Source organism: Gossypium raimondii, chromosome 12 (assembly GCF_025698545.1).
Source record: "Gossypium raimondii isolate GPD5lz chromosome 12, ASM2569854v1, whole genome shotgun sequence".
In the NCBI taxonomy this organism is placed as follows: Eukaryota; Viridiplantae; Streptophyta; class Magnoliopsida; order Malvales; family Malvaceae; genus Gossypium; species Gossypium raimondii.
In genome coordinates this window covers 50964644-50989980 of record NC_068576.1, presented here as the reverse complement: position 1 = coordinate 50989980, position 25337 = coordinate 50964644, and the positions used below count along the sequence as shown (strand labels likewise).

At 37.0% G+C, this 25337-nt stretch overlaps 4 protein-coding genes across 11 annotated transcripts; 3 read left to right on the top strand and 1 right to left on the bottom strand.

The window, feature by feature from the left end:
• The first annotated feature begins 5435 nt into the window (after nt 1-5435).
• Nucleotides 5436-6647, top strand: LOC128035524 (uncharacterized). The gene is made up of 3 exons (XM_052625307.1): nt 5436-5640; nt 5923-6347; nt 6453-6647. The coding sequence occupies exons 1-3, from the start codon at nt 5436-5438 to the stop codon at nt 6645-6647; spliced, it is 825 nt and encodes a 274-aa protein (XP_052481267.1).
• Nucleotides 6648-14853: 8206 nt separating this feature from the next.
• Nucleotides 14854-18736, top strand: LOC105764903 (probable UMP-CMP kinase 2). 7 transcript variants are annotated; one of them, XR_008191996.1, is made up of 10 exons: nt 14854-15433; nt 15594-15647; nt 16264-16318; nt 17031-17148; nt 17235-17391; nt 17623-17703; nt 17782-17889; nt 17996-18061; nt 18257-18374; nt 18464-18608. XR_008191996.1 is itself a non-coding variant. In XM_052625551.1 (10 exons), the coding sequence occupies exons 1-10, from the start codon at nt 15377-15379 to the stop codon at nt 18597-18599; spliced, it is 945 nt and encodes a 314-aa protein (XP_052481511.1). In that variant the 5' UTR covers nt 14854-15376; the 3' UTR covers nt 18600-18736. The 7 variants fall into 7 exon arrangements, 5 of the variants coding, with proteins under 5 accessions (XP_052481511.1, XP_052481510.1, XP_052481514.1 ...); XR_008191997.1 differs by having other exon boundaries at nt 18461-18607; XM_052625551.1 differs by having other exon boundaries at nt 18262-18374; nt 18464-18736.
• Nucleotides 18737-18888: 152 nt separating this feature from the next.
• On the top strand, nt 18889-21170 carry LOC128035553 (pentatricopeptide repeat-containing protein At4g25270, chloroplastic). Its single transcript, XM_052625549.1, has one exon. It carries the CDS (start codon nt 19239-19241, stop codon nt 20805-20807), a length of 1569 nt encoding a protein of 522 aa, XP_052481509.1. The 5' UTR covers nt 18889-19238; the 3' UTR covers nt 20808-21170.
• Nucleotides 21171-21843: 673 nt separating this feature from the next.
• On the bottom strand, nt 21844-25337 carry LOC105764901 (acid beta-fructofuranosidase 1, vacuolar). Of its 2 annotated transcripts, XM_012583695.2 has the most exons (7): nt 24854-25337; nt 24668-24676; nt 23099-23958; nt 22838-22999; nt 22532-22755; nt 22363-22450; nt 21844-22230 (listed from the first exon to the last, which is right to left on the bottom strand). In XM_012583695.2, exons 1-7 carry the CDS (start codon nt 25227-25229, stop codon nt 22003-22005), a joined length of 1947 nt encoding a protein of 648 aa, XP_012439149.1. In that variant the 5' UTR covers nt 25230-25337; the 3' UTR covers nt 21844-22002. The 2 variants fall into 2 exon arrangements, with proteins under 2 accessions (XP_012439149.1, XP_052480925.1); XM_052624965.1 differs by lacking the exon at nt 24668-24676 and having other exon boundaries at nt 24854-25336.

Genomic DNA, 25337 nt, shown 5'->3' with positions numbered 1-25337 from the left:
ATGAGTTCACAGTTTAGCCTCCTCTACCTACCCATCCTGCCTTTCTTTTATTATATTCTTTGTCCAATTTACCATGTTTTATTAGCATAAAGAATGTAAGAAATGTGTGGAAAGTGGTTAATGTAATAAAACTTGCATTATATTTCATTAATTCAGTGTGCATAAGCTTTTTCTTAGGTTATGCAATAAAAAGCTGAATGAACCAAATAATTATCCTATCTTTATTGCACACCTAAAACTCAATGTTTTGTCCTAATATAACATTCATTAGGTTGGTTTACCATGTTTTAGTTTAATTCAGGAGGAGGACTGCATTATTATTTCTTATCTTACTATTTATTTTATATCTCTGGGATTTCTGCAATTGTAAAATCATAATGATGTTTGTATTTTCTATAGATAACCATTGTTTGTCCATGCTCGTAAATAATAAGGTTTATTGGTGTAATAATGAAAGAATTTGATCCTACTTTCCTCTTTCTCATTTGAAGTTCATATGGTACCACCAATATTTATATTACATTATAGATATCTCAACTTCTAAAGAATTCTACTTATTTATGTTATATGGAATAATTAATAAAAATAATAATTATATACCTTGCTTCCTTTAAACAAAAAAAATGGTCATAGACAACCTAACGAATCAATGCATGTGTCATGGGTTGCGCATGGGAGCACGCAACCATGACAAACTTGTGTGATCCATTGTATTCAAGGGAGGTCATTTGGCCCAACCAAACTGGCCCGGTGCCTAGAGAGATTAAAAGCCCATCTCAAGAGCCCGGTAAAAAGGGAAGTGATCTAGAAGATATAATTATGGAATCTTATAATTCTAATTGTATATAGCTGATTATGTAAGCTTAGAGTTCTAATTGTATACAGCTTTTAATTGTAGCCATTAATGTACTGTGATTTACACCGTTGATTTTAGGGAGGCTCAACTATAAATAGAGACCTCTTTGCTCATTGTAATTCATTCAGTTGTTAATAAGAATTTTGAGAGTATTCACTCAAACTTTTCTCTCAAGTGTTCTTGCTTTTGTTCATTTTTCAAGGCTCGTTCTTACTTCGTTCTTCAGCTGTTCTTCATGGAAACCTTAAGGGAATTATGTTGAATCCTTTATCGTTGCGAGTTAAGCTGACTTAGGCGTTTTTACTGTTGAATCCTTTATCACTGCAAGTTAGGCTGACTTAGGCGTTTTTAAGCAAAGAAACTGCCTAAGGCCGCACGGATCCGTGGGAAAACTCTAAGTCCGTGACAGTTGGTATCCGAGCTAAGGTTCATAGCTATCGTTGAAAGATGTCGAAAGAAGTTGAGGGAATGGAGACCTGTGTGAGGGCAAGGAAAGCTAGTCGCTCGAGGGACATATTGTCAGCTTTAGAGGATCGTGTCGTCACTCTCGAAAATTTCGCGGGGGATATCAAGGAGAGGATTGATGATGTCGACGATAGGTTCCATGATGGATTGCAGTCCATGCAGGAGCAGCTCAAAGTGTATGTGACAGATAATGTGGAACAGTTGACTAGTAGAGATGATACCATTGAGGCTATGGTGGCGGCCTTGAAGGGAGAGATTGCGGAGCTCAAGGGTGAACTCATAATCTACAAGGTTGTTTTGGGCAATGGTGGGTTAGCAGTTGTCGCACCCAAGCCCAATATTGATGTTCCCAAGCCTAAGGAGTTCAAGGGAACAAGGTCCGCAAGAGATGTGGACAACTTTTTATGGGGAATCGAGCAATACTTCTGTGCCAAAGGCATCACAGAGGATGTCACTAAGGTAACTACTGCTGCAATGTATTTATCTGATGTTGCTTTGTTGTGGTGGCATCGTAGGTCTACTGATGTGAGACGTGGTGGGACCGAAATCGAAACATAGGAGGAGTTTCGATGTGAGTTCAAAGCACAGTTTTACTCAGAGTATGCCGAGGATGAGGCTCGGGCAAAGTTACGTCGGCTTGCGTAACAAGGTACTGTGAGGGAGTATGTGCAGGAGTTTAGCGAGCTTATGCTCCAAATCTCAGATATGTGAGGGAATGGAGACTTGTGGGAGGGCAAGGAAAGTTAGTCGCTCGAGGGACATATTGTCAGCTTTAGAGGATCGTGTCGTCACTCTCGAAAATTTCGCGGGGGATATCAAGGAGAGGATTGATTATGTCGACGATAGGCTCCATGATGGATTGCAGTCCATGCAGGAGCAGCTCAAAGTGTATGTGACAGATAATGTGGAACAGTTGACTGGTAGAGATGATGCCATTGAGGCTATGGTGGCGGCCTTGAAGGGAGAGATTGCGGAGCTCAAGGGTGAACTCACAATCTACAAGGTTGTTTTGGGCAATGGTGGGTTAGCAGCTGTCGCACCCAAGCCCAATATTGGTGTTCCCAAGCCCAATATTAGTGTTCTCAAGCCCAAGGAGTTTAAGGGAATAAGGTCCGCAAGAGATGTGGACAACTTTTTGTGGGGAATCGAGCAATACTTCTGTGCCAAAGGCATCACGGAGGATGTCACTAAGGTAACTACTACTGCAATGTATTTATCTGACGTTGCTTTGTTGTGGTGGCGTCGTAGGTCCACTGATGTGAGACGTGGTGGGACCGAAATCGAAACATAGGAAGAGTTTCGATGTGAGTTCAAAGTACAATTTTACCCAGAGTATGCCGAGGATGAGGCTCGGGCAAAGTTGCGTCGGCTTGCGTAACAAGGTACTGTGAGGGAGTATGTGTAGGAGTTTAGCGAGCTTATGCTCCAAATCTCAGATATGGGGGAGAAAGAGGCATTCTTTTCCTTCATGGATGGATTAAAACCGTGGGCGAAGCAAGAGTTACAGCGCCGAAGAGTTCAAGAACTCACCAAGGCTATGTCAGTAGCAGAATCGCTTGCTGAATTTGGTGGGAAGAAAGATAATCCCAATTCTTCTAAGCCCAGATTTAATCAAAAGGGTAATAGTGGGGGAGATAAAGAAAGGCCCACTAGGAACGGGAATGGTAAGAAACCTTGGGACAAGAGAAAGTGGGCCTATAAGTTGCTTTCACTGTGATGGTCCTCATATGATCAAGGACTGCCCAAAGAAGGCCGCTCTCATTGCCATGGAAGTAAATGGGGAGTCCGATGTGGAGGATAACAATCTTGGTTCGATACTAGGGGGTGTCGAAGATAGAATGAGCCCTGGTTTGATGTTTGTAGACATCGTTGTGGCTGACAGAAAATTGAATGCGCTCGTTGACATAGACGCTTCTGATTTGTTCATATCCGAGGAGGCTGCTTGTAAACTAGGCCTAAAGATAGAAAATAAAGTGGGTTGGATCAAAACAGTGAACTCAGAAAGTGTTCCAATTAAGAGGGTTGCAAAGGGAGTGGATCTTCAACTCGGCAAATGGTCCGGGAAGGTATCCATTAAGGTAATACCACTTGATGATTATGATTTTATGGTGGGACTAAGTTTCCTTGATCAGGTTAATGCTCTTATTGCCCCTTCGAGCAATTATATGATGATTTCAGACGCAAAACATCAATGCATGGTGAAAGTGATAAGAAAAAGAAGCTTTGAGGGAAAAACACTGTCAGCAATTCAGTTTGCTAAAGGTGTACGTAGAAATGAAGTTTCATATTTAGCCACCTTGAAGATCGAAGTGACCACTGAGTCTGTTAGTGAAACCCCGAAAGAAGTGGGTCAATTGTTACAATCATTCCGAGATGTAATGCCTGCACAGTTGCCTAAAAGTTTGCCACCCAAGAGGGAGGTGGACCACAAAATCGAGTTAATGTCCAATGTGGTGCCGCCAGCAAGAGCCCCCTATTGTATGTTTCCGCCAAAATTAGAAGAGTTACGGAAACAATTGAAGGACCTTTTGGATGCGAGATTCATTAGACCATCTAAATCCCCATATGGTGCGCCAGTGTTGTTCCAAAAGAAACATGATGGGTTCTTGAGAATGTGCATCGATTATCGAGCTCTAAACAAGATCACTATGAAAAATAGGTACCCTATTCCTCTTATTACAGATTTGTTTGATCAGCTTGGTAGTGTAAGATGGTTTACCAAGTTAGATTTGAGATCGGGGTATCACCAAGTTCGGATAGCCGAGGGGGACGAACCAAAGACAGCTTGTGTGACACGGTACGGTTCATATGAGTTCCTTGTGATACCTTTCGGACTCATGAATGCCCCAGCTACATTCTTCACCCTAATGAATCAGGTACTTCAACCCTTTCTTGATCGTTTTGTGGTTGTTTACCTTGACGATATTGTAGTGTATAACAAGTCTCTTGAAGAGTACATAGGACACTTGAGGGAGGTGTTCCAAACTTTGAGGGAAAATAAGCTGTTCATCAAGGAGGAGAAATGCTCATTTGCCCAACAAGAGGTGTCATTCCTAGGCCACATTGTAAGAGGTGGTAAGATCCAAATAGATAAGAGCAAGGTTCGAGCCATTTCAGAGTGGGAGCCTCCAACCAAGGTAACAGAGTTGAGATCCTTCCTTGGGTTGGCAAATTACTATCGACGCTTTGTCGAAGGCTACTCCAGAATTACCACTCCCTTGACAGACATGTTGAAAAAGGGGAAGGTATGGGATTGGAATCCAGAATGTGAGAAAGCCTTCAATCAATTGAAGCAAGAAATGACGAGGGAACCAGTACTTGCCTTGCCAGATTTTGCGAAGCCGTATGAGGTACGCACGGATGCATCAGATTATGCTATTGGGGGAGTACTGATACAAGATGGACACCCAATTACTTTCGAGAGTCGAAAGCTTAATGAGACGGAGCGTAGATATACGGTCCAAGAGAAAGAGATGACTGCGGTAGTACACTGCTTGCGTATATAGAGACACTATTTATTGGGTTCCAGGTTCGTGGCCCTTACCGATAATGTCTCCAATAGTTACTTTCTAACCCAAAAAAAGTTGTCTCCCAAGCAAGCTCATTGGCAGGTTTTACTAGCGGAGTTTCATTTTACAGTGGAGTATAAACCAGGAAGTGCTAACATTGCGGCTGATGCACTCAGTCGAAAGATGGAATTTGCAGCAATTAGTCAACCTGAGGGTTCTTTGTTGGAACGCATTCGAGAGGGATTGTCCCGTGATCTCACGGCCAAAAATTTGATTGAGCTTGCCAAAGAAGGAAAAACGAGAAGATTTTGGCTTGATGGGGAGCTGTTATATACTCATGGGCACCGCCTCTATGTGCCCCATTATGGGAAACTCCGCAAGGAAGTCATGAAGGAATGTCATGACTCGAATGGGCAGGCCATCCAGGGATGCATCGCACGCTGGCACTTTTGGAGGATCGTTATTACTGGCCTCACATGAGCGCTGATGTAGAAACCTATGTGAAAACTTGTCTAGTGTGCCAACAAGACAATGTTGAGTTAAAGACTCCAGCCGGTTTGCTTCAACCCTTGCCAGTTCCGGAAAGGCCATGAGAGAGTTTATCCATGGATTTTATTATTGGTTTGCCTAAGTCTGACGGGTTTGCGAGTATTCTTGTTGTGGTGGACAGGTTTTTAAAATATGCAACATTTATTCCGGCTACCAAGGAGTGCCCTGCTGGGGAAGCAGCTCTGTTGGTCTTTAAACATGTGGTGAAATATTGGGGAGTGCCACTGTCTATTATCAGTGATCGAGATGGGCGATTTACGGGCTAGTTCTGGACGGAGTTGGTCAAGTCAATGGGCTCAGATTTGAATTTCTCCACGAGCATGCATCCACAAACTGATGGGCAAACTGAACGAGTAAATGTATTGTTGGAGACGTACCTTCGACACTATGTGAGTGCCACACAAAGAGATTGGCCAAAGTTATTGGATGTGGCCCAATTTTTATACAACTTACAGAGAAGTGGGGCGACGAATCAAAGTCCATTTGAAATAGTGACGGGTTAACAGCCACTCACACCCAACGCTGTTGTGACCCATTATACAGGACCAAATCCAGCAGCCTATCGATTCGCAAAAGATTGGCAAGAGAAGAATGACTTGGCTAGAGCTTGTTTACACAAGGCAAGTAAGCGTAGCAAGAAGTGGGCCGATCAGAACCGAAGGGATGTACAATTTGAAATGGGTGACTCAGTCCTTGCTAAACTACATTTAATTTTACAATATACTGGTTTGCACAAGGGTCTTGTGCGAAGGTATGAAGGGTCGTTCAAAGTTGTGAAGAGAGTAGGTAAGGTGGCCTACAAGCTTGAGTTGCCAGCAAAACTTAAAGTCCACCCAGTCTTCCATGTAAGCATGCTTAAGCCATTTCATGAGGATCAAGAGGATCTGAATCGCTGCAAGTCCGAACGAGCACCGATGGGGGTAAAGGTGTCGTATGATCGTGAAGTCGAGAACATTAATGCAGATCGGGTAATTAGACAAAAGTACCACTGACCACGGCATGAATACTTAGTTCGATGGAAAGGACTTCCTGATAGCGAAGCAAGTTGGGAACCTGCCGAGGCATTGTGGCAGTTCCAAGGGAAGATTGACCAGTTCCATAAGGAGGATGCGACGAGGGTGTCGCTAGAACAAGTGGGGGAGAATGCCATGGGTTACGCATGGGAGCACGCAACCATGAAAAACTTGTGCGATCCATCGTATTCGAGGGAGGTCATTTGGCCCAACCAAACTGGCCCGGTGCCTAGAGAGATTAAAAGCCCATCTTAAGAGCCCGGTAAAAATGTGAAGTGATCTAGAAGATATAATTATGGAATCTTATAATTCTAATTTTATATAGCTGATTATGTAAGCTTAGAGTTCTAATTGTATACAGCTTTTAATTGTAGCCATTGATGTACTGTGATTTACACCGTTGATTTTAGGGAGGCTCAACTATAAATAGAGACCTCTTTACTCATTGTAATTCATTCAGTTGTTAATAAGAATTTTTAGAGTATTCACTCAAACTTTTCTCTCAAGTGTTCTTGCTTTTGTTCATCTTTCAAGGCTCGTTCTTACTTCGTTCTTCTGCTGTTCTTCGTGGAAACCTTAAGGGAATTATGTTGAATCCTTTATCGTTGCGAGTTAAGCTGACTTAGGCGTTTTTACTGTTGAATCCTTTATCACTGCAAGTTAGGCTGACTTAGGCGTTTTTAAGCAAAGAAACTGCCTAAGGCCACACGGATCCGTGGGAAAACTCTAAGTCCGTGACACATGCACGTAATAATGGGAATGAAAGAGAATTCTTTTAATATATATTTAATATCCTTAATTAACCGATGTGAGAGCATATTTTTCCCTAACATCTTTTTAGTGGATGAAAATTAAATTATAATTTTTAAGATTTTTATTATTTTAATGCTTTATATATTTATAATTTTAAAGAATTAAATTAATTTTTATCATTTTTAAATGAATTAAAGTGTAACTAATTTAAAATTTTAAAAATTTTAATAGACTTCCATTTTTGCCAACCTCCCTGCTCAACACTTTTCTTTAAACAAGGGTATGGATAGTGTTTTGACGAGGAACGAACGGATTCAAAATTGGTTAGTGCAGATTACATCATTATTTATGTAAAGATTGTCTGGCTACATCTATGATGAAGTGATAATTTTGTCTTTTTCAAAAAATATATATGAGAGAAAAATGATTCTTAATTATATGTAGTCCTTAACAAATTCTGTATTTATTTTTTAATTATGAATTTGATTCAAAATGATTTTTATAAATAAAACCAGCTCACTATTGCAATGATTTTGTAAGGCCTGGCTTGAGTTAGAGGTGGTTATTGAGAGTTTGGATTCGGGCCGGGCTCAATAAAAAATTTAGGTATGTTTGTTAGGTTTAGGTCTGGCTAAAAAATGGGCTTAAAATTTTGTCAAAGCCCGGCCTGAATAAAAATACTAAAATCTAAACCCAGCTCGTAGGTATTTTTTTATATTTTTATTTAATTTTTAAATATATATTATATAAAAAATACTAAAAACATTAAAATAAATATTTTTCAACAAATTGAAAATAAATTTTAAAAAATATGTATACTTAAATAACAGTAAACTAGATATAACTTAACAAGTAAATGCCTCTAAAACAATAACAAATTTAACAATAAAACAAATGTTATACAATATACATACCAACATTGCAACTCCATTCGCGGCAGAAGCACATGCAGGGTTACAAGCCTTAGAGTTAGGAAGATCTATGGGGCTTAAAGATTTACAAATAATGGGAGATTCGAAAACGATTATCAAAAAGTGTCAAAGTTCAGAACAAGACATATTGGTCATCAAAGATATTCAAGAGATTAAAATCAATTTTAATAGTATCTGTTTTTGTTATATTCCGAGAACTGATAATATTTTTGCCCATTTGGTTGCAATAGAAGCTTTAAAGAAGGGAGAAGAACATTACCTGGCTGGGGCGATTCTGAATACCGTCCGATAAGCAGCGGAGAGGATAAATCCAAGATATTAAGATTAAGAGCAAAGAGGTGACTGGTGGAAGGAGTAGCAAACGACAAAAGATTTGGGGAAATCTGCTACTATTAATGGCTGGATTGGTGATGGGAAATGAAAAGATAATAGAGGCCAGCTGTTTCTGATCAACTAAGATTTCTAGAAGCATTATTTTATTTATTTGTATTTTCTTATTTTATTAGGGTTATTTCTTTTTTTAGTTTGTTTTTTTGAATTATGGGCCAATACGTTGGAGGCCTGTTCTATTTTTTCTTAGTTTTGTTTTAGGTCTGCTTAACTGGACTACTAAGCCTATTTGGCTCTTTTATTATATCTCAGTTGCAATTTTAAAAAAAATAACAATAAAATAATAGTAATATAATAGTAAAATAGTAGTAAAATAGGGAAAAAAACAACAAGAAAATAACACTAAAACAAAAAAAAAACATTTTTTTATCCTTTTGTGAATTTGGGCTAGGCCGAGCTTGGACCAAAAATGTCTTACCCAATGTTTGACCCGTTTTCTAAACGGGTCTTTTTTTTTTTGCTCAAACCCATTTTCCGGCATATATTTTTATTCAAATTCTCTCAATTTTCGAGCAGGCCTTAGAGTCGGACCCGGTGGCTCGACCCATGGGCAGGTCTAGCTTGAGTAATGAGATCAACGTTTCTTCTTTTAGAAACCTTAATTTTCATGTCTACTCATGCCAAAAGAAAGAATGAAAGAAGCAAATACAACTTAGAAGCAGATTATATTATTAAGATGACTTTTGACAAGAATGACACTGTTCAGTTAATTGAAGAAACTCCTTTAGATTTGATTAGACTTATGTAATAACTTCGTTTTGTTTTCACCAAAATAAAACAAAAACAAAAATTTTCATATATTAAAGAAGGTGATTCATACAAAAAATAGGCATTAGCTACATTCATTTAGGGTGTACAATTTTTTTAAATTTAAAAATTAAAGTGAACTGAAATGAAAATTCAAATTTTTCAAATTTTTATTTAACTGATTTTAAAGTTCAGTTTAATTAGTTTATTCGATTGATTTTCAGTTTTGATATTTTAAATCTAATAAATCGATTAAAATTTTAGCTATTAAACCCATAAGACCATAACTTATTTATATACTTAAATCCAAATTTAAATCTTAAACTTAAATATACATTAAAATTTAATATTCTTAAAAGCGAAACCCATTAAAACTTTATAACTCAATATCCAAGTAAATTTAAAACCCAATTTGAAATGATAATTTTTTGTGATATTCATTTTATCAATATAAAAAACTTAAAAGCTAAACACATTAAGGTTAAAAATGCCATGAAAAGGTGTTTTTTATAGTATTTATTGTTATTGTCAAAAGTGCTTATGAGAATATAAAATATCTATTTTAAACATAAAGTTATAAAATAAAATATTTAATGAGGAGATAAAATGTAAATTCATTGAAAAATATTTTCCAAAAGTTAAAAATTTTGGCTTGAGCAATAAAAAATTTTATTATTATTTGAAATCATTGTTTCAAATGCTCAGTTCAAGTCATCTATTCTATGACTTTTTCCTAAAAAAATTTAAAAGTGATACGATAAAATTCTAAAGAAACAGAAGGAATCTAAAAGGACTACAATTAAAGTGGAAGAAAGAAGCCAATTATGTGAAAAGAAATTTAAAGGAAATAAAATACGTACCTCAATTAGAAAATATTTTTGTCCAACTCAAACAACATAAAAAACTTACAAACCAAATTATAATTCTACTTATTCGATTTTCGATATAAAAACCATACCAACTGAATGCATATCCCTACATTCACCACCGAAGGTTGTCTCTAGAATTTTTTGAGAATAATTATTTCCCTTTCGTATGCAAAACAATTAAGAAATATAATTTTCAAATTACAATGTTTTTACTTGAACTGAACAATTTGTATGTTGCACTCTTTGGATTGTTCTAAACTAGAATGATGCATTGACAAGCTCAGGAAAAAATATTTTGTAGCAATATTTTCACTTACAATTTGGATGGAATGAGTTCTCTAATTCAACTCCATTATTTTATTTGATTTCTAGTTTTTATAATCTTATTTATTTATTTACTTTTCATATATAATATTTTAAATATAAATATAAATATTTGTTCATTAACGTGTTTTGTCCAACAATTTTAAGACATATTTTATTATTTTACAATTCTCTAATCCGAGACGAATGAGAGACCAAGCGAAAAGAAAAAATTGTTGTATTTTATTTGAGAATAAAAATTAAAATTGAATAAAATCTGTTTGAATTTATTTTCATTGTTTAACCGATTTTATTCCATTTTGATTTTGTTTTAAACAAGAATTTTACTTTTTCAAATGAGAAACAAAATCAAAATCAAATAAAATCATTAAATGGCGGAATAAATTCCAAAATAAATTTTATTTAATTTTTAATTCTCATTCGAAAACAAAATCAAAATGGAATAAAATCATTAAGCGTCATGAATAAATTCGAAATAGAATTATTTAATTTTAATTACGAATTGGAAACAAAATCAAAATAGAATAAAATATATTAAACGCACGAGAATAAATCACGAAACAAATTTTATTCAATTTTAATTTTTATTCTCAAATAAAATACAACAATTTTTTTTCTTTTCGTCTTGGTGTCTAGTTTGTCTAAAATTAGAGAATTGTAAAATAATAAAATCATCTTAAGATTGTTGGACAAAACACGTTAGCGAACAAATATAAATATAAATAAATAAATATTTATATTTAAAATATCAAATATGAAAAATTAATTAAATAAATAATTGAGTTTTACTAGATATTAAGACATGTTTTACATAGTTTCCTTAAGACAAATTTGACTGCTCTTATGATACTTGGAGAAACGTTGGTCGACTGTCTCTTAGGATACAACAACAAGATAATCGAAGCAATAACACTTCTGCAGTGATCAACAAACAGACCTTACTTTATTGTATCACTGAAACGTTGGAAAATATGGAGAGAAAAAAGAGAAGAATTTTCAAGAGTAAAATAAATTTGTTGTGTGTGTAAAAAATTCTGAAGAATTCTTTAAGCTTTTATAGACATTCAATATGGTGGAATTTTGAAAAATTCCATGAATAAAGATACAAAATTTGCATTTAATGAGCATTTAAAATAATTTGAATAAAATCAAATCAAATTCATTGGAATCAAATAAAATCAAGATATGTGTTAGGAATGGAAAGACTTGGTCACAGTATTTTGCAAGCCGTTGCGGGTGGAAGCTGGGAACCTATTGTGCTTACTAAGAATGGCACTCCGTTATCTCATCTTTTCTTTACTGATGATCTTATCCTTTTCTGCCAGGCGAAGGTTGGTCAAGCGGAGGTGATTGCGGATATCCTTGATCGCTTTTGTATAGCCTCAGGTCATAAGGTTAATGCTTCTAAGACGCATATTTACTTTTCTCCTAATACGAGATCGAAGGTGGCTTCTGCTATTAGTAACAGGCTGGGTTTCTCTAAAGTGGATGATCTTGGTCTTTATTTGGGAATGCCTTTGTTCCATGAGAGAGTCACGAATGCGACTTTCCAATTTTTAATTGATAGGGTCAGAAGTAAACTTTCAGGGTGGAATGCTAATTCTCTCTCCCTTGCGGGGCGCATTACTCTGGCCAAGTCGGTGGTTGCAGCTATCCCAAACTACATTATGCAAACTGCTATGCTTCCTGTCAGCATCATAAAGGAAATTGAGAAACTTATTCGGCGATTCATTTGGGGAACGAAAGATGGAGATGCTAAGACTTCTCTGGTTAAATAGAAGTCTGTTTGTCAGCCTTTAAGCAATGGGGGTCTGGGGTTCCGTCGTCTGAAGGATTATAACAAATCGTTCCTCTCGAAGCTAGGGTTTTGCGTTCTAGCTAATAGAAATGATTTGTGGGTTAGAATCCTTAGAGAGAAGTATCATGTTGGTGATATAATTCCGGATAGTGTGATTAAGGGTAGCGCTTCTTTCTTCTGGCGATCCCTCGCCAAAATTTGGGATGATCTTCGCCCTGACATCTATCCTACCATTGGTGATGGGAAGGAGACGAGTTTTTGGTATGCTAACTGGATCCCTGAGCTGGGCCCCCTTGTGCAACATAAAAAACCCGAAGTCATGATTCCTCATGTGTGGAAAGTTGTGGATGCCATTAACCAAAATTATGAGTGGGACTGGCGTAGGCTTGATATGTATCTCTCTCATTTGGCCTCCTTTATATTTCAAATGTCTGCCCGCCTAATCCTTTTGCAGGTGCGGATTCCATAGCTTGGAAAGGGGCGAAAGATGGGGTCCTGACTATCTCTGAGGCTTACGCTAGGAGGATGGAATCTACTTGGGACGATAAGGATCCGGTTTGGCAGCAGATTTGGACTCTAAAGTGCCCGCAGCGTGTTAGGAGTTTTCTTTGGCTGGTATGTAAGGAAAAACTCTTAACTAACGTGGAGAGGAAACGGAGGACTTTGACAAAGGATGAATTGTGCTAGATATGTCATGCTCCTCAGGAGAGTATACTCCACATCCTCCGTGATTGTAAGGCGATTATTTTGGTGTGGAAACGGCTTATACCGCCGGATAATCAGGAAGTCTTCTTTGCTTATGACTTTGTTAATTGGTTCTTAGCTAATATCAATAAGAATAGCAAATTCAACAATGAAACTTTTAATTGGAACACCATTTTTAGTATAGTGTGTTGGTTTGCTTGGAAACAAAGAAATGATTTTGTTTTTAATGATGTTACGCAGGAATCTTGGGGCATATATGAATCTAGTTTGTCTTGGGCAAGACATGCAGATGTAGGAGGGCCTATCCGGCGTCACCAGATGACAAGGACTGAGCAGAGAGTTTTCCGATGGCAACCCCCTGCAAGGGATTGGAGGAAACTCAACGTTGACGGTGCTTGGGATTCGGCAACAAGGCTTGGGAAAGCTGGAGGTGTTATCCGTAGTGAGAATGGTGCATGGATTATCGGTTTTCATCATTATGTGGGTATTAGCTCTGTTTTCATGTCGGAGCTTTGGGCCTTATATGATGGTTTGGTCCTTGCTTGGAACCAAGGTTTCCGTAGATTGGAGGTTGTGAGTGATAATTCTGACATCATCCGTAGCATTACTGGAAGATCTAAGTTTCGTCAGGCCAACCGTCTATTCCAGAATATTATGGAGCTTATCAATCGTGATTGGCGTGTTACTTTTTCTCATGGAACTAGAGAGGAAAACATGCTTGCGGATGGTCCAGCTCGTATGGCTGATGTCAATATCAGAGGCCTCCAAACATTGGAGGAATGCCCAGAGTTATTAAAGCAGGTCTTCGATGATGACGCCTCGCGTGTTCCCAGAATTCGCCCCATCAGAATTCCATCTGTGGATTAGGGCTTGAGTGCTTAGGGTCTCCCCTCCTTTACTCATTAAAAAAAAAAAGAAAAAATAAAATCAAGATATATGTACTTTTAAAATAAATTATGTATATTTGTAGAGAAAAAAATAAATTTTGTGTTGAAATGAGCTAGAGTCGTCCATGGTAGGCCAGCAGGAAAATTTTTGGCTGACTCTTAGGCCGAGCGGCCCGCCCGAAATATGGGCTGAATTTTGCCCAGCAGCCACTGGGAAAAAATAATAAGCCCGAGCTCGACCGGCCCGGCCCGGCCCGATTTTTAATAAACACAAAAAAAATATTTTAAAAATAAAAAAATTAAAATTAAAATATTTTTAAAGTATTTTAAAATTAAAAAATAAAAATAAAATATATATTTATTATATTCGGGCCGGCACTGGGCCAAAAAGTTGAGCCCGAGGCAGACCCATTTTTAAACAGGCCTCAATTTTTGCCCAAGCCCATATTTCGGGCCTATATTTTTACCCGAACTCTCCCATATTTCGGGCGGGCTGTCGGGCCGGGCCGAGCCGCCCGGCCCATGGACAGGTCTAGGCTGAGCCCAACATTTCATGTCGTATAAGTGCCCCCAACCCCGATGGATTTAGATTTGCACCCCCATCTTGGGTGCAAGGCAAGATTTCAAATTTAATCATTAAATCACTTTTCAAGTGGGTTTTCATATATAGACAAATCTTACACTTATATTTAAACAATGTAGGATCTAAACTTCTCTTCTCCTCAACAAATATTCACAAGTAACTTACTTTAAGTATTAATTTCTCATTCATCACTCAACTATTTTGAGCATATGATATACAGTTGTAAAAGTCTCATGGAGTAAAATATAAAACCGTAATTTTATGATTCAACTCTCTACCTTTACCAATCGATAATATATTTCAAAATTTCCAAAAATTATAAAATTTCCAACAATTTTCTAGTAAATTATTGTTTTTTTTTATCAATTTTTTGTTAAAAATTGAAATGCTTGTTTAGACGCATTTACCTACATTAATTTACAAATCAAATATCGTAACATATAAAACACTCGATTCTTGTGTTGCTTGCGTTGATTATTGGGTTTGGTGGGTAATTCCAGTTTTGATAAAGTAGTTAGTTCCGTTTCGTGATCAAATTTTAGACGTTGTAGGAATAAAATAGCATCTTATTTGCGTAATTTCTATTCATAATTATATTCATATTATGATCTAAGAATGAGTCAAGTTGTTAGTTAGAAGACGAATCCCGAAATCTCAAATCATTCTTCCTCGAAAAAGAAACGAGGGAGGGAGTGAGGCATCAATCAATTTTCAAACAAACAAGGGGAATTTGATTCGTTCGCCAGGCCCCCATAACAAGACAACACACTGCACTATACACTCTCTCATTACTACAATTGCTGCCTCGCCGCTTAGCGTTCCTCCGCACGACACATCTCACATGGTGCACGTTATTTGTTCGACATAATGTCTCCATAGCAGTAACAACCCCCCAAACCCCATCTCATCTTCATTCCTCAAAACTTTTATTATACCTGAATAAACAACGAATAAGAGAGAAATAGCAACTAAAGACGAAGACCAAGTCTGACAGAGATGTGGAGGCGCGTGGCTTCGCTTTCTTCCTCCGTCTCATCCTCCTTTCTTGCCCAGGTTCCGATTCTCTTCTACCTCTTCTCAATTGAAAATCAATGCAAATTAATAAAAAAAAAAGTGTCTTCATTTATCTCTCTTCTGTTCTTCTCTTCTTTTTAGTTTACTTTTTCTGTTATTCATCACTTTTAGCACTCGTTTTCTTGTTTCTGTTTTATAGACAGCGTCTAGGCTCAACACTTGGGAATCATTAACAACAGGGATCGCCCAACAGGTATTGTAATCCAATTGTCAAAATGAAGAACATTTCTTGTTGCATTTGGACTTGTGTTAGACTTGGACAGATTGAATCTTCAAAACTGACTGATTCTTCGCCCAAAAAAAGGCCCTCGTTTATGGGTTGACTTTTAAGAGTGTGCTGTTATTTTTACTTTCCTTTTCTTATGTGGGTATTGCCTAGGAGGGAAAATGTAGATTCTAGTTAATTTTGCAACTTACTTTGAGACACCTTGTTTGAGTTTGGACAGATCAATTCAACATAAATATGTTAGATGGAGATGGTGCCAAAGCATTTGAAATGTATCCTGTTATCAGTCATGTATCAATTTGACCACCTTTGGTTTGATATGAATAATTTAGGATTTAGTATATTGATCCTATAGCCCCAGGATTTCGACTTATTCACTTATTTCATGTTAATCCTTGTGCTACTGTGATTGTTTGTCAGATAAGTTTTGTCTGTTTCAAATTCATTTACATTTTAATTCTTTTTACTTTTGTTGGTTTTGTTAATTTTCTGATGCTTACTTGCTTACAGCACCAGTAAATATTCCGTGATATATTCTTAAAATGAGTTTTTTTTTTTTTTGTTCATCATTATCTGCATGCAGGCAAAAGGTGTAATAGCCCCCAAAGAGAAAACTCCATTCATAACTTTTGTCCTAGGTAAATCTTGCGTATTGCTAGCATGAATGAGTAATGCTCCGTTCTTACTTTATATGGTATCATGCAAAATCACACTTATTTGCTATGCTTTGTGTTGGCTTTGGAATTCTTTGAGCTTGGGAAGTTTTGCACAATTTTAAACCTTATTTTCTCCTTAAGTTCATTTCTCTTGTTTTGATATATTTATATTTTAAATTCTATTTTCAAGAAGAAAACAAAATTAGAGATGCAAATTGCACATCCAGCATACTTGATTCTTTGCCTAACCAAAGGAATGGTTGCTTCTGACCCAACTTGAATCTTTTGGCTTTCTGAGTGCAGCAAAACATCATGGGTTACATAGTTCACAATATAATTGTATTATTTGGTTAATTATATTAGATGTCACTTGCCATTTATTGTATGGTTAGTATGCAAATGATACTTGAGGTTATTTATTGATATACCACTGCTGTAAATCTTTTGATAGATCAACATTTATCTTTTATTGCATTAAAGGGAACGGTGATGTCAAAAACTATATCCTGTATAAATGTTTGGACAGATTTTTGCACCCTACTTTCACATGGAAACCATTTGTGACACCAGGCTTTGATACAGTATGTGCGATACTGCTTTTTTGAAGTGTTCAAAAAGACATCGTTTGTTTAGTAAATTTTTCATCTGGAGCTTACATTTATTCAGAGTTTTCCACCTGCCTTTCAATTTTCAGGTGGCCCTGGTAGTGGAAAAGGGACTCAGTGTATAAAGATAGTTGAGACATTTGGATTCGCACATTTGAGTGCAGGAGATTTGTTGAGAAGGGAAATAGCTTCTAAGAGTGCAGATGGGTAATGATTTCTCATCATTGTTTACAAATCATATTGCCAAGTGACTAAGTAATCCTTATCCTCTAATGATATATCTTTGATTCCAGTGCCATGATTCTTAACACAATTAAAGAAGGAAAAATTGTCCCGTCACAGGTGACAGTCAAACTGATACAAAAGGAGATGGAATTAAGTTACAATCACAAATTTCTCATTGATGGCTTCCCACGTACTGAGGAGAACCGAGTATCATTTGAACGAATTGTGAGCTCTTTTTTTCCCTTCCTTTTTCCCCTAATGGGTTTTTTTTTGTGTGTGTGTGAGAACTGTAAATAAATTTGACTATTTGCCTTCCAAAGCTGTTAATTATGTGTTTCCTAAAGTTGTTTGCTTGTTGGGTTGAAAAAATTCTCTGAAAAAGTGATGAGATATGTGTGAATATTTGAAGAAAAGACCTTTTTATCATTAATAGAGCTTTCTGAATGGCAATCTCAGATTGGTGTAGAGCCAAATGTTGTACTTTTCTTTGATTGCCCAGAAGAAGAAATGGTGAAACGTGTGCTGAATCGTAATGAGGTACATGTTGATAACTTTTTGGCTTAATTTGAATCACATTAAACCTGTTTTTTGAAGTATGATGTTTTCTTATTGCAGGGTCGAGTTGATGACAACTTAGAAACAATCAAAAAACGTCTTACAGTTTTTCAGGCATTGAGTCTTCCAGTTATTAACTACTACTCTGAGAAAGGAAAGCTCTATACGGTATATATATAAAATTGTCTCCTTTGGGGCTTTATGTTTTTCCCTTTCTAATTTGTGGCAGCTTACATAGCATATTGGTTATAGTAAATGAAGCAAATACTTGCAGATCAAGGCAATAGGAACAGAAGATGAAATATTTGAACAAGTTCGTCCAATCTTTGCTGCGTTTGAGGTATGTTCTGTGAGTGCAATGATCCTTTCTATCCAGCTTTGCTGTTTTTTTTTTTTTGTTACATTTTGAATCAGAAAACATGACTACTGCATTGTTTTTATTGAACCTTTTTGGCATTTTTGTTATGTTTCTTATCTAGAACAAGATTATGCTTCTTGTGAACTTTATTGAATATATAATTACTTGTAACAATAGAAAAGGCCATCCCTTTAAATACCCGGTGGAACTGGAACATTTCTGCCCTGGTGGTAGTGATAGATATGAGCCAGAGGGAGAATAGTCGCAAGAACAACATTATTGTCCTCCAGCAATTGTAATGTCTATACCAATATGCAGTACATAGGTTTGGGTTTTGAAATGATTTGTTGATTTCTTATTTGATTTTATTTTTTGTTGCAGCAGACTGTTGGGTAAGATTCTTGTGAAACAAGAGCATCACAAAAACAGGAGTATCCTTTTTACCTTGTTTTTAGGGCAAAGTCAAGGCCAGCTGAGGGTCACAGGACCTTCAAAAGTTTCTAGCAAGATGAGGAAATGAAAAGAAAAGAAGGATGTAAATCTGGTTGAGGTAAAAAAAGGAAGGGTGCCCATGATGTACTAAAATAATGTCTTGAAAACAGATGCTTTTCATTACTTTCATATATACATGATAGTTTGAACGATTGCTACCTTAAAGCTCAGTTTACTTAAATAACATGCAAATAAATATATGAGCTTCAATACTTATTGAAGCTTTCAAGTGCAGAATAAATCAAACCCCCTCTTGCGGTAGTCTATCTCAATTAGGTTTTCAAAGTTGTTCTATGATTTAAAAATGGCTTTATTCATGATTTCAAGAGGCTCTTGAAATGTAGTTGTTTTTTCACGTTGGAATGTAAACTTTTCGTTTTTCACTTTAGTACCTGAATTATAATTTTCCTCCTATTTTACTCTAAAAGTTATTAACGTGGACGTAAGTCATGTTTTTATTGCCAACTTTGTTTTTTTTGGGTAAATTGGGATGAAAATGATGGTTCAATTGTGAAAGTGGACAAAACAAAGTTTATTAAGTACCAATATAAAGAAAATGTATAATTCAGGGTCCAAATTGTAAATAAAGACTTTAAAAACCACTGCATGCGTAAAAATTCTTATCGGGACTTTGGGTGTTGCTAATAACGGTCTTCGTTCTCTGAAAATGGTTGCTCTTTTACAAGCGCAGCCACACGCTATACCATTGACTCTCCATTTTCACTGCTCTTCTAAAGGCAAGAAGAACCAGAAGCAAAAGCGAAGACAGTTTGAGCATAATAAAAACACTGCCCCTGCCCTCCCATTCCCAAGATCCTCGCCAACCCCACTCTTTATCAACAACAAACCCTTCCCCCAAACTAAACTCCAAGCCGTAGACTCTATCGTTAAAGACCTCGAAGCCTCTGTCAAAAAAGGCATAATAATAGATTCAGAGATATTCTCTTCTCTGTTAGAAACATGTTACCAACTAAAATCCATCGACCACGGCATCGCAATTCATCGTCTTGTTCCCCAGAACTTATTACGTAAAAACACGGGCATCTCTTCAAAACTGTTAAGGCTGTATGCTACGGCTGGACGCATGGAAAGTGCCCATCAAGTGTTTGATCAAATGTCTAAACGAAACGAGTACGCTTTTCCCTGGAATTCTCTTATCTCAGGATACGCAGAACTGGGACAATATGAAGATGCCTTAGCCCTTTACTTTCAAATGGAGGAAGAGGGTGTTGAACCTGATCGATTCACATTTCCTCGCGCATTGAAGGCTTGCGCGGGAATTGGGTCGATTCATGTTGGGCAGGCTGTTCACCGCGATGTGGTGCGTAAGGGTTTTGGAAATGACTTGTTTGTGCTTAATGCTCTTATTGATATGTACGCAAAATGTGGAGACATAGTTAAGGCTAGGCGGGTTTTTGATAGCATTGCTTGTAAGGATAACATTTCTTGGAATTCCATGTTGACGGGTTATATTCGTCAGGGGTTATTGGCTGGGGCATTGCAGGTATTCCGTGGGATGATTCAAGAGGGATTTGAGCCTGACTCTGTTACTATATCCACTATTCTGTCTAGTTTTTGTTCATTGAAGACTGCGGCACAGATACACGGATGGGTTCTCCGGCGAGGAATTGAGTGGAATACATCTGTCGTTAATGCTATGATCGTTGTGTATTCTAATCTTGGCAAGTTAGATGGAGCAAGTTGGTTGTTTCAACGAATGCCCGAGCGGGATATTGTGTCATGGAATTCAATAATCTCTGGTCATAGTAAAAACCCAGACGCTCTGCTGTACTTCGAACAGATGGTGAGGAGCTGTACTTCACCTGATAGCATCACGTTTGTAGCAATACTATCGGCTTGTGCTCATTTAGGTTTGGTTAAGGACGGAGAGCGGCTGTTTTGGTTGATGAGAAAGAAGTACGGGATTGATCCAAGAATGGAGCACTACGCTTGCATGATAAATCTTTACGGGAGAGCAGGGCTGATAGATGAGGCTTTCAACATGATAGTGGAGAGAATGGAGTTTGAGGCAGGGCCAACCGTGTGGGGAGCAATGCTGTATGCCTGTTCGGTTCATGGAAACATACAAATAGGAGAGATTGCAGGTCAAAAACTTTTCGAGCTGGAGCCGGATAACCAACATAATTTTGAGTTATTGATGAAGATATATAGCAATGCAGGGAGGGTGGAGGATGCGGAAAGAGTTAGAAAATTGATGTTGGATAGAGGATTATAGTATAGACTTGTCTGCTAGTGGTAAATAGTTAAAGGTGGAAAGCTCACCTCAAGAAATTTGATTGGTAAAGCTTTTGTGCCGGAGGGCCTTAAAAGCAAATCAGTGTGGGGCTTGTGGATGTGGTTACAGAGATTTTTTTGGCTACCATTATATATCAACATTTGATTTGTACATCCTCTAAAAAAAACATTTGATTTGTACAATAATGGTGTGGAAGGTTCCTAACATAGGTAACATGCAAGTAGTAGAGTATCTGGCTTTAACTGTTACAGAATAACTTTAAGGGTTGATTGGTATAAATTGTGTACTGTTAATATTCAAAACTATCAATTGCTTAATAATGAAAGCCTTGTTGGTTGTGAATGCATGAATGCTCATAAAGAAATATGTCTACTCGTTGTTGCTTAATTAAAGATAGATGAACTAATGTTGATTGGTAAAAATACCATGAAAGCTTTTGTATTAAGAGTCAAATTGCATTTTGTTCTTGTATTAAAAAAATGAATAAATTAGTTTTGTACATTAGTTTAATGAGCAAATTGGTCATTTTGTTAAAATTTTATCTATTTCTCTGTTAAAAATTAGAATAGCTAACGAATAACTAAACAGTGACACCTAATGTGCTATGTGTACTTTATCTTTGACATACAATGACTAAATTTTAATAGTAGAAATGGATGGAATTTTAATAAAACTAATTTACTTTTAATCTAATGTGTACAGATTAATATAAGGCCTCTATGATACTTTTTTTTTTTAGGATTTGATGTCCGTAATTCTTATCATGTAGTTATAAGTAGTGACGATCTTTTATTGTTTTCTTGGGTTAATTGGATATTAATCTTAAGTTAATGCGATTTTAGTTAGATTTGAACTTTTTAGAAGGAAAAAATTTAAAATCAAGAGAAAAATCTAATTTATCATTCTCCTATTAAAAGATATAAAAGATGATGTGAAATCATAATATCATAAAATCCCTTTTTTCGTATATTATTAGGTAATCTCCTATATTATTAGGTAAGGTAAAGACGAAAAATATAAGAATCTCAAAATTTTATCGATTTATTCTCAACCAAATACCAGGCGACAAAACAAAATGAATGGATATGCCCAACAAATAAAAAAAATTATGCACTGAAAACATAATACTAATATGTTTTGTAGACTGGGGGCATCCACCCTTCCCAAATGATAATCATGTGGAAGCAACCATTTCCTGAAATAATGTTTCTTCAAATGGGAAAGGACGAATAAAGGCAGAATTCATCTCCCATATTTTGAGTGTGGCCTTCACATTCACTCCACTTGCATTGTTGAACAAGAACAGCCGTGCTGCTCCATATATGGCTTCCGTTGGATACACTCTTGATGTTATCACCGTCCTCCCTCCTTCTCCAAAACTTTCCACTACTGAATGATCCACCTGTTTTCATTCAACTTTTTAATTTACAATAATCTTTTATCGAATTAACTAATTAAGACTACTAGTAGCATACATTTTTTGTAATTTCACCAAAATCATATCTTCAAGCAGACAACATTATTTATGACTTACCAATACCCTCATATTGTAGTTTTCATCGTCAAGGACTGGAATTTTGCCTCCATACACTCGTTTCGTGACATCGGGAGCTTTAGAAGACCTGCATCAAACCATTTATATATTGTTCTTTCACTTGTTAACTGAAACTCGCAATTAGATACATATGTAGAACAAAGCAAACCTTGTTTCGTCAGCGCAAAAGTAAGTTTCAAGACTCCCATCGGATGTATTAAGTGGACGGAAATATATAGGAGTGAGCTCAGAAAGTGAATCATCAGCAATAACCAGGACCCCAAATGGCCCGTAAGTGCTCCTATCAACCGCCCCATCACCGCAATCACTGACTTCATCCTCCGTGCTGTTCAATACCAACGTCTCTATTTCAAACTCTGCTAATATATCCAACTGCATTTAATAATTTTATGTTGTCAGTATAAATTAGTGCTGGTGGGGTGAGTCGTTATTAGAGGTGGTAAAGTTACAAAACCTGAGTAGCGGTGCCTATGTCGAGGGGCACAACTGATCCTGCTTCAACTACAACATCCTTAAACACTGTAGCATTCAGTCTCAAGCTCTCCACTTCTTCCACAGGCCACTGTAGTAAATGGGTTCCGGTCTTGTTGTCATACAACACACTCCTGGGAATTGTCTGTAAATTACGAAAACAAAATACGATCGTGTAGAAAAGTATGTTATGTATGTTGTAGTACTCGTAGTGGTAATGTATGTATGTATGTATGTAATTTACCTGAATGGAAGCCCATCCTTTTTCGAGGTCATCAGCTTCAGAATCAGTTTCATTAACCCAACCATAAAGAATCCTCCTTTGTTTACTCTGATCAAAAAATGTCTTGGAGGCATAGTATCTCCCATAATCCACTTTCAACCCGATGCCTACATCTTCTTCCGGGTTATCAGGTGTCCATTTATCCGTTATCATGTCGTAGGTCCCTATTGCATAATGATCAACTTTCGTATCATCCAAACTAGCCTTCAGGACATGCTTAATTCCAGGCCCAAGTGCCGTCGTGTCCAGTCCGACCGACCCGTTTATTGCAACGGGGTAAAAATCTACACATTCCCACATACCCGTACCCGGAACAGCATGTAAGACCCCATCCAATAATTCATAGTCAGAAAAGTTTGTCGTTTGAAAAACAAGGGCTGTTCCTATGGTGGTATTAAACCTTGTACCAACAGCAATCCGCCAGGAACCATCGGGTCCAAGCCAAGCTGTTGTCGGGTCTCGGAACTCTTCGTCTTCGATCCCGGTTGGGGGAACAACAACCGGGTTACCCGGGTATTTTAACCACTGAAGGAGGAGGGGATCAGATAGGTTGGCGGGATATGCAAGGTTTTGGACTTGCACGGAGTCATTGGTGCTGCCGGTGTAAAGCATTACGATTCGGCCATCTGGCAGGAGAGTGGCCGACCCCGTCCAACAACCGTTGATATCGTACCATTGATCAGGGACCATGGCGAGTGGAAGATAGAACCAGTGAATGAGGTCCTTTGATACAGCGTGGCCCCAAGTGATGTTGCCCCATATGGCTGAATCGGGGTTGTATTGATAGAAAAGATGGTACCATCCCTTGTGATATAACGGACCTGCGACCATCGTATTTTTGTTCCATTATGTCACGTGCTACTTTAATTAAACTATTAGAGTTTAATATAATTACTAAAAAAATCACATGCTATTACATGGTGTATGCACAGAAGCAAGGTTTTGCAAAACTAGTTAGTTAGGACTTAAACGTTAGAACGACAGGTAAGCAAACCATACGGTCAAGTAACCATTGATTGTAAACTAAGGGTTATCATGTCTTTTTCCTTTTAATATTTATTTTTTTAATAAGATATTTTTCCTATTTAATCCTGTTAAAAAATCATATATTTTTTAAATTAATTAATTTTATGCTATTAATATTTTATTAAAATTTTGTAATATAATTGCATTTATTATACCACAAATGGTGGATTCGATATTAGTATCTTATTGATGTAGAATATATATTTTTTATATATTAAAGAATTGAATTTTTATATGAAACAAATTATGTAAATTTTTTAAATTTAATTAAATGAGTATTGAAAAATAATTTTATAAGTGGATCTAGTAGAAGAAAAAGGGTAAGATGTGATTCAATTCAATGTAGAAGCCAACTTTAATTGCAAATCAAGGTTGAAATGCTCAAATTTGGAAGAACTGGCAGATTGGGTTGGTCACAATTTTCTGATTCGATATTTTTGTGTTTTACGCATTGATTGATGAAATGGTTGACTAACAACAAGAATTTAGATGATGAGAACTCACCGTCAGGATCTGAAGCAAGATACGTAAGTTGCCGAACCAACGTGCAAGCATAATAAGAAAAAGACAACAAATTAAATTCGATTATTAAAAGGAAATCATATTTAAGTTTAAAAATAGTAAACTAAAATGAAAGGTTTAGTGACGAAAATCAAAAGAAGCAACTTAAATTGTAATTAGGTAACCTACCATTCATCCAATTCTTTTGAGGCTGAAAGTGGTAGGCAGTTCTTTGCCAGTAAAACATAGCGTTTGTCCAATTAAACCCAACTTTGTCAAAAAGTGATGGGTTTGACTTGGCTGAAACACCTTCAGCTATCCCTCTTGGCTGCGCCGCCATTGAATACGACCCTGCCTCCGTTACACTACTGGGGTTACTTGCTAATGGCTCCGGGCTTTGGTTAACGATTAATATGACCAGTGAGAGTAGGAAAACGACGGACCCAATTATCACTGCGAAACCCTTTAAGGGTCTGCTGCTCCTTCTCCGAGGGTGGTGTAGCAAGGGAGCATGGAACAATGCCGGGTCATGGGAGGTGCTGCTGCTGGCCTCCATCTTGGGCATTGAGCTTCTGTACTTGGTTTACTTGGTCACACTTACAATATAAGTAAGCAATGAGAGATTAAGTAGAAAAGGGTAATGGTAGGTAAAATTAAAGAGAGAACAACATAG

What these genes read in the sequence shown, in the direction of transcription:
- LOC128035524 (XM_052625307.1), top strand. Translation starts at nt 5,436, where the DNA reads ATGGATTTTATTATTGGTTTGCCTAAGTCTGACGGGTTTGCGAGTATT. An exon ending in TCGAGATGGGCGATTTACGG is followed by an intron (nt 5,641 to 5,922) that starts GCTAGTTCTGGA and finishes CCCATTATACAG; the next exon opens with GACCAAATCCAGCAGCCTAT. An exon ending in AGAACATTAATGCAGATCGG is followed by an intron (nt 6,348 to 6,452) that starts GTAATTAGACAA and finishes GCATTGTGGCAG; the next exon opens with TTCCAAGGGAAGATTGACCA.
- LOC105764903 (XM_052625550.1), top strand. Translation starts at nt 15,377, where the DNA reads ATGTGGAGGCGCGTGGCTTCGCTTTCTTCCTCCGTCTCATCCTCCTTT. An exon ending in CATCCTCCTTTCTTGCCCAG is followed by an intron (nt 15,434 to 15,593) that starts GTTCCGATTCTC and finishes TCTGTTTTATAG; the next exon opens with ACAGCGTCTAGGCTCAACAC. An exon ending in ATTATTGTCCTCCAGCAATT is followed by an intron (nt 18,375 to 18,460) that starts GTAATGTCTATA and finishes TTTTTGTTGCAG; the next exon opens with CAGACTGTTGGGTAAGATTC.
- LOC128035553 (XM_052625549.1), top strand. Translation starts at nt 19,239, where the DNA reads ATGGTTGCTCTTTTACAAGCGCAGCCACACGCTATACCATTGACTCTC.
- LOC105764901 (XM_012583695.2), bottom strand. Translation starts at nt 25,229, where the DNA reads ATGCCCAAGATGGAGGCCAGCAGCAGCACCTCCCATGACCCGGCATTG. An exon ending in AAGGATGGGCTTCCATTCAG is followed by an intron (nt 23,000 to 23,098) that starts GTAAATTACATA and finishes CGTAATTTACAG; the next exon opens with ACAATTCCCAGGAGTGTGTT. An exon ending in ACATAGGCACCGCTACTCAG is followed by an intron (nt 22,756 to 22,837) that starts GTTTTGTAACTT and finishes TATTAAATGCAG; the next exon opens with TTGGATATATTAGCAGAGTT.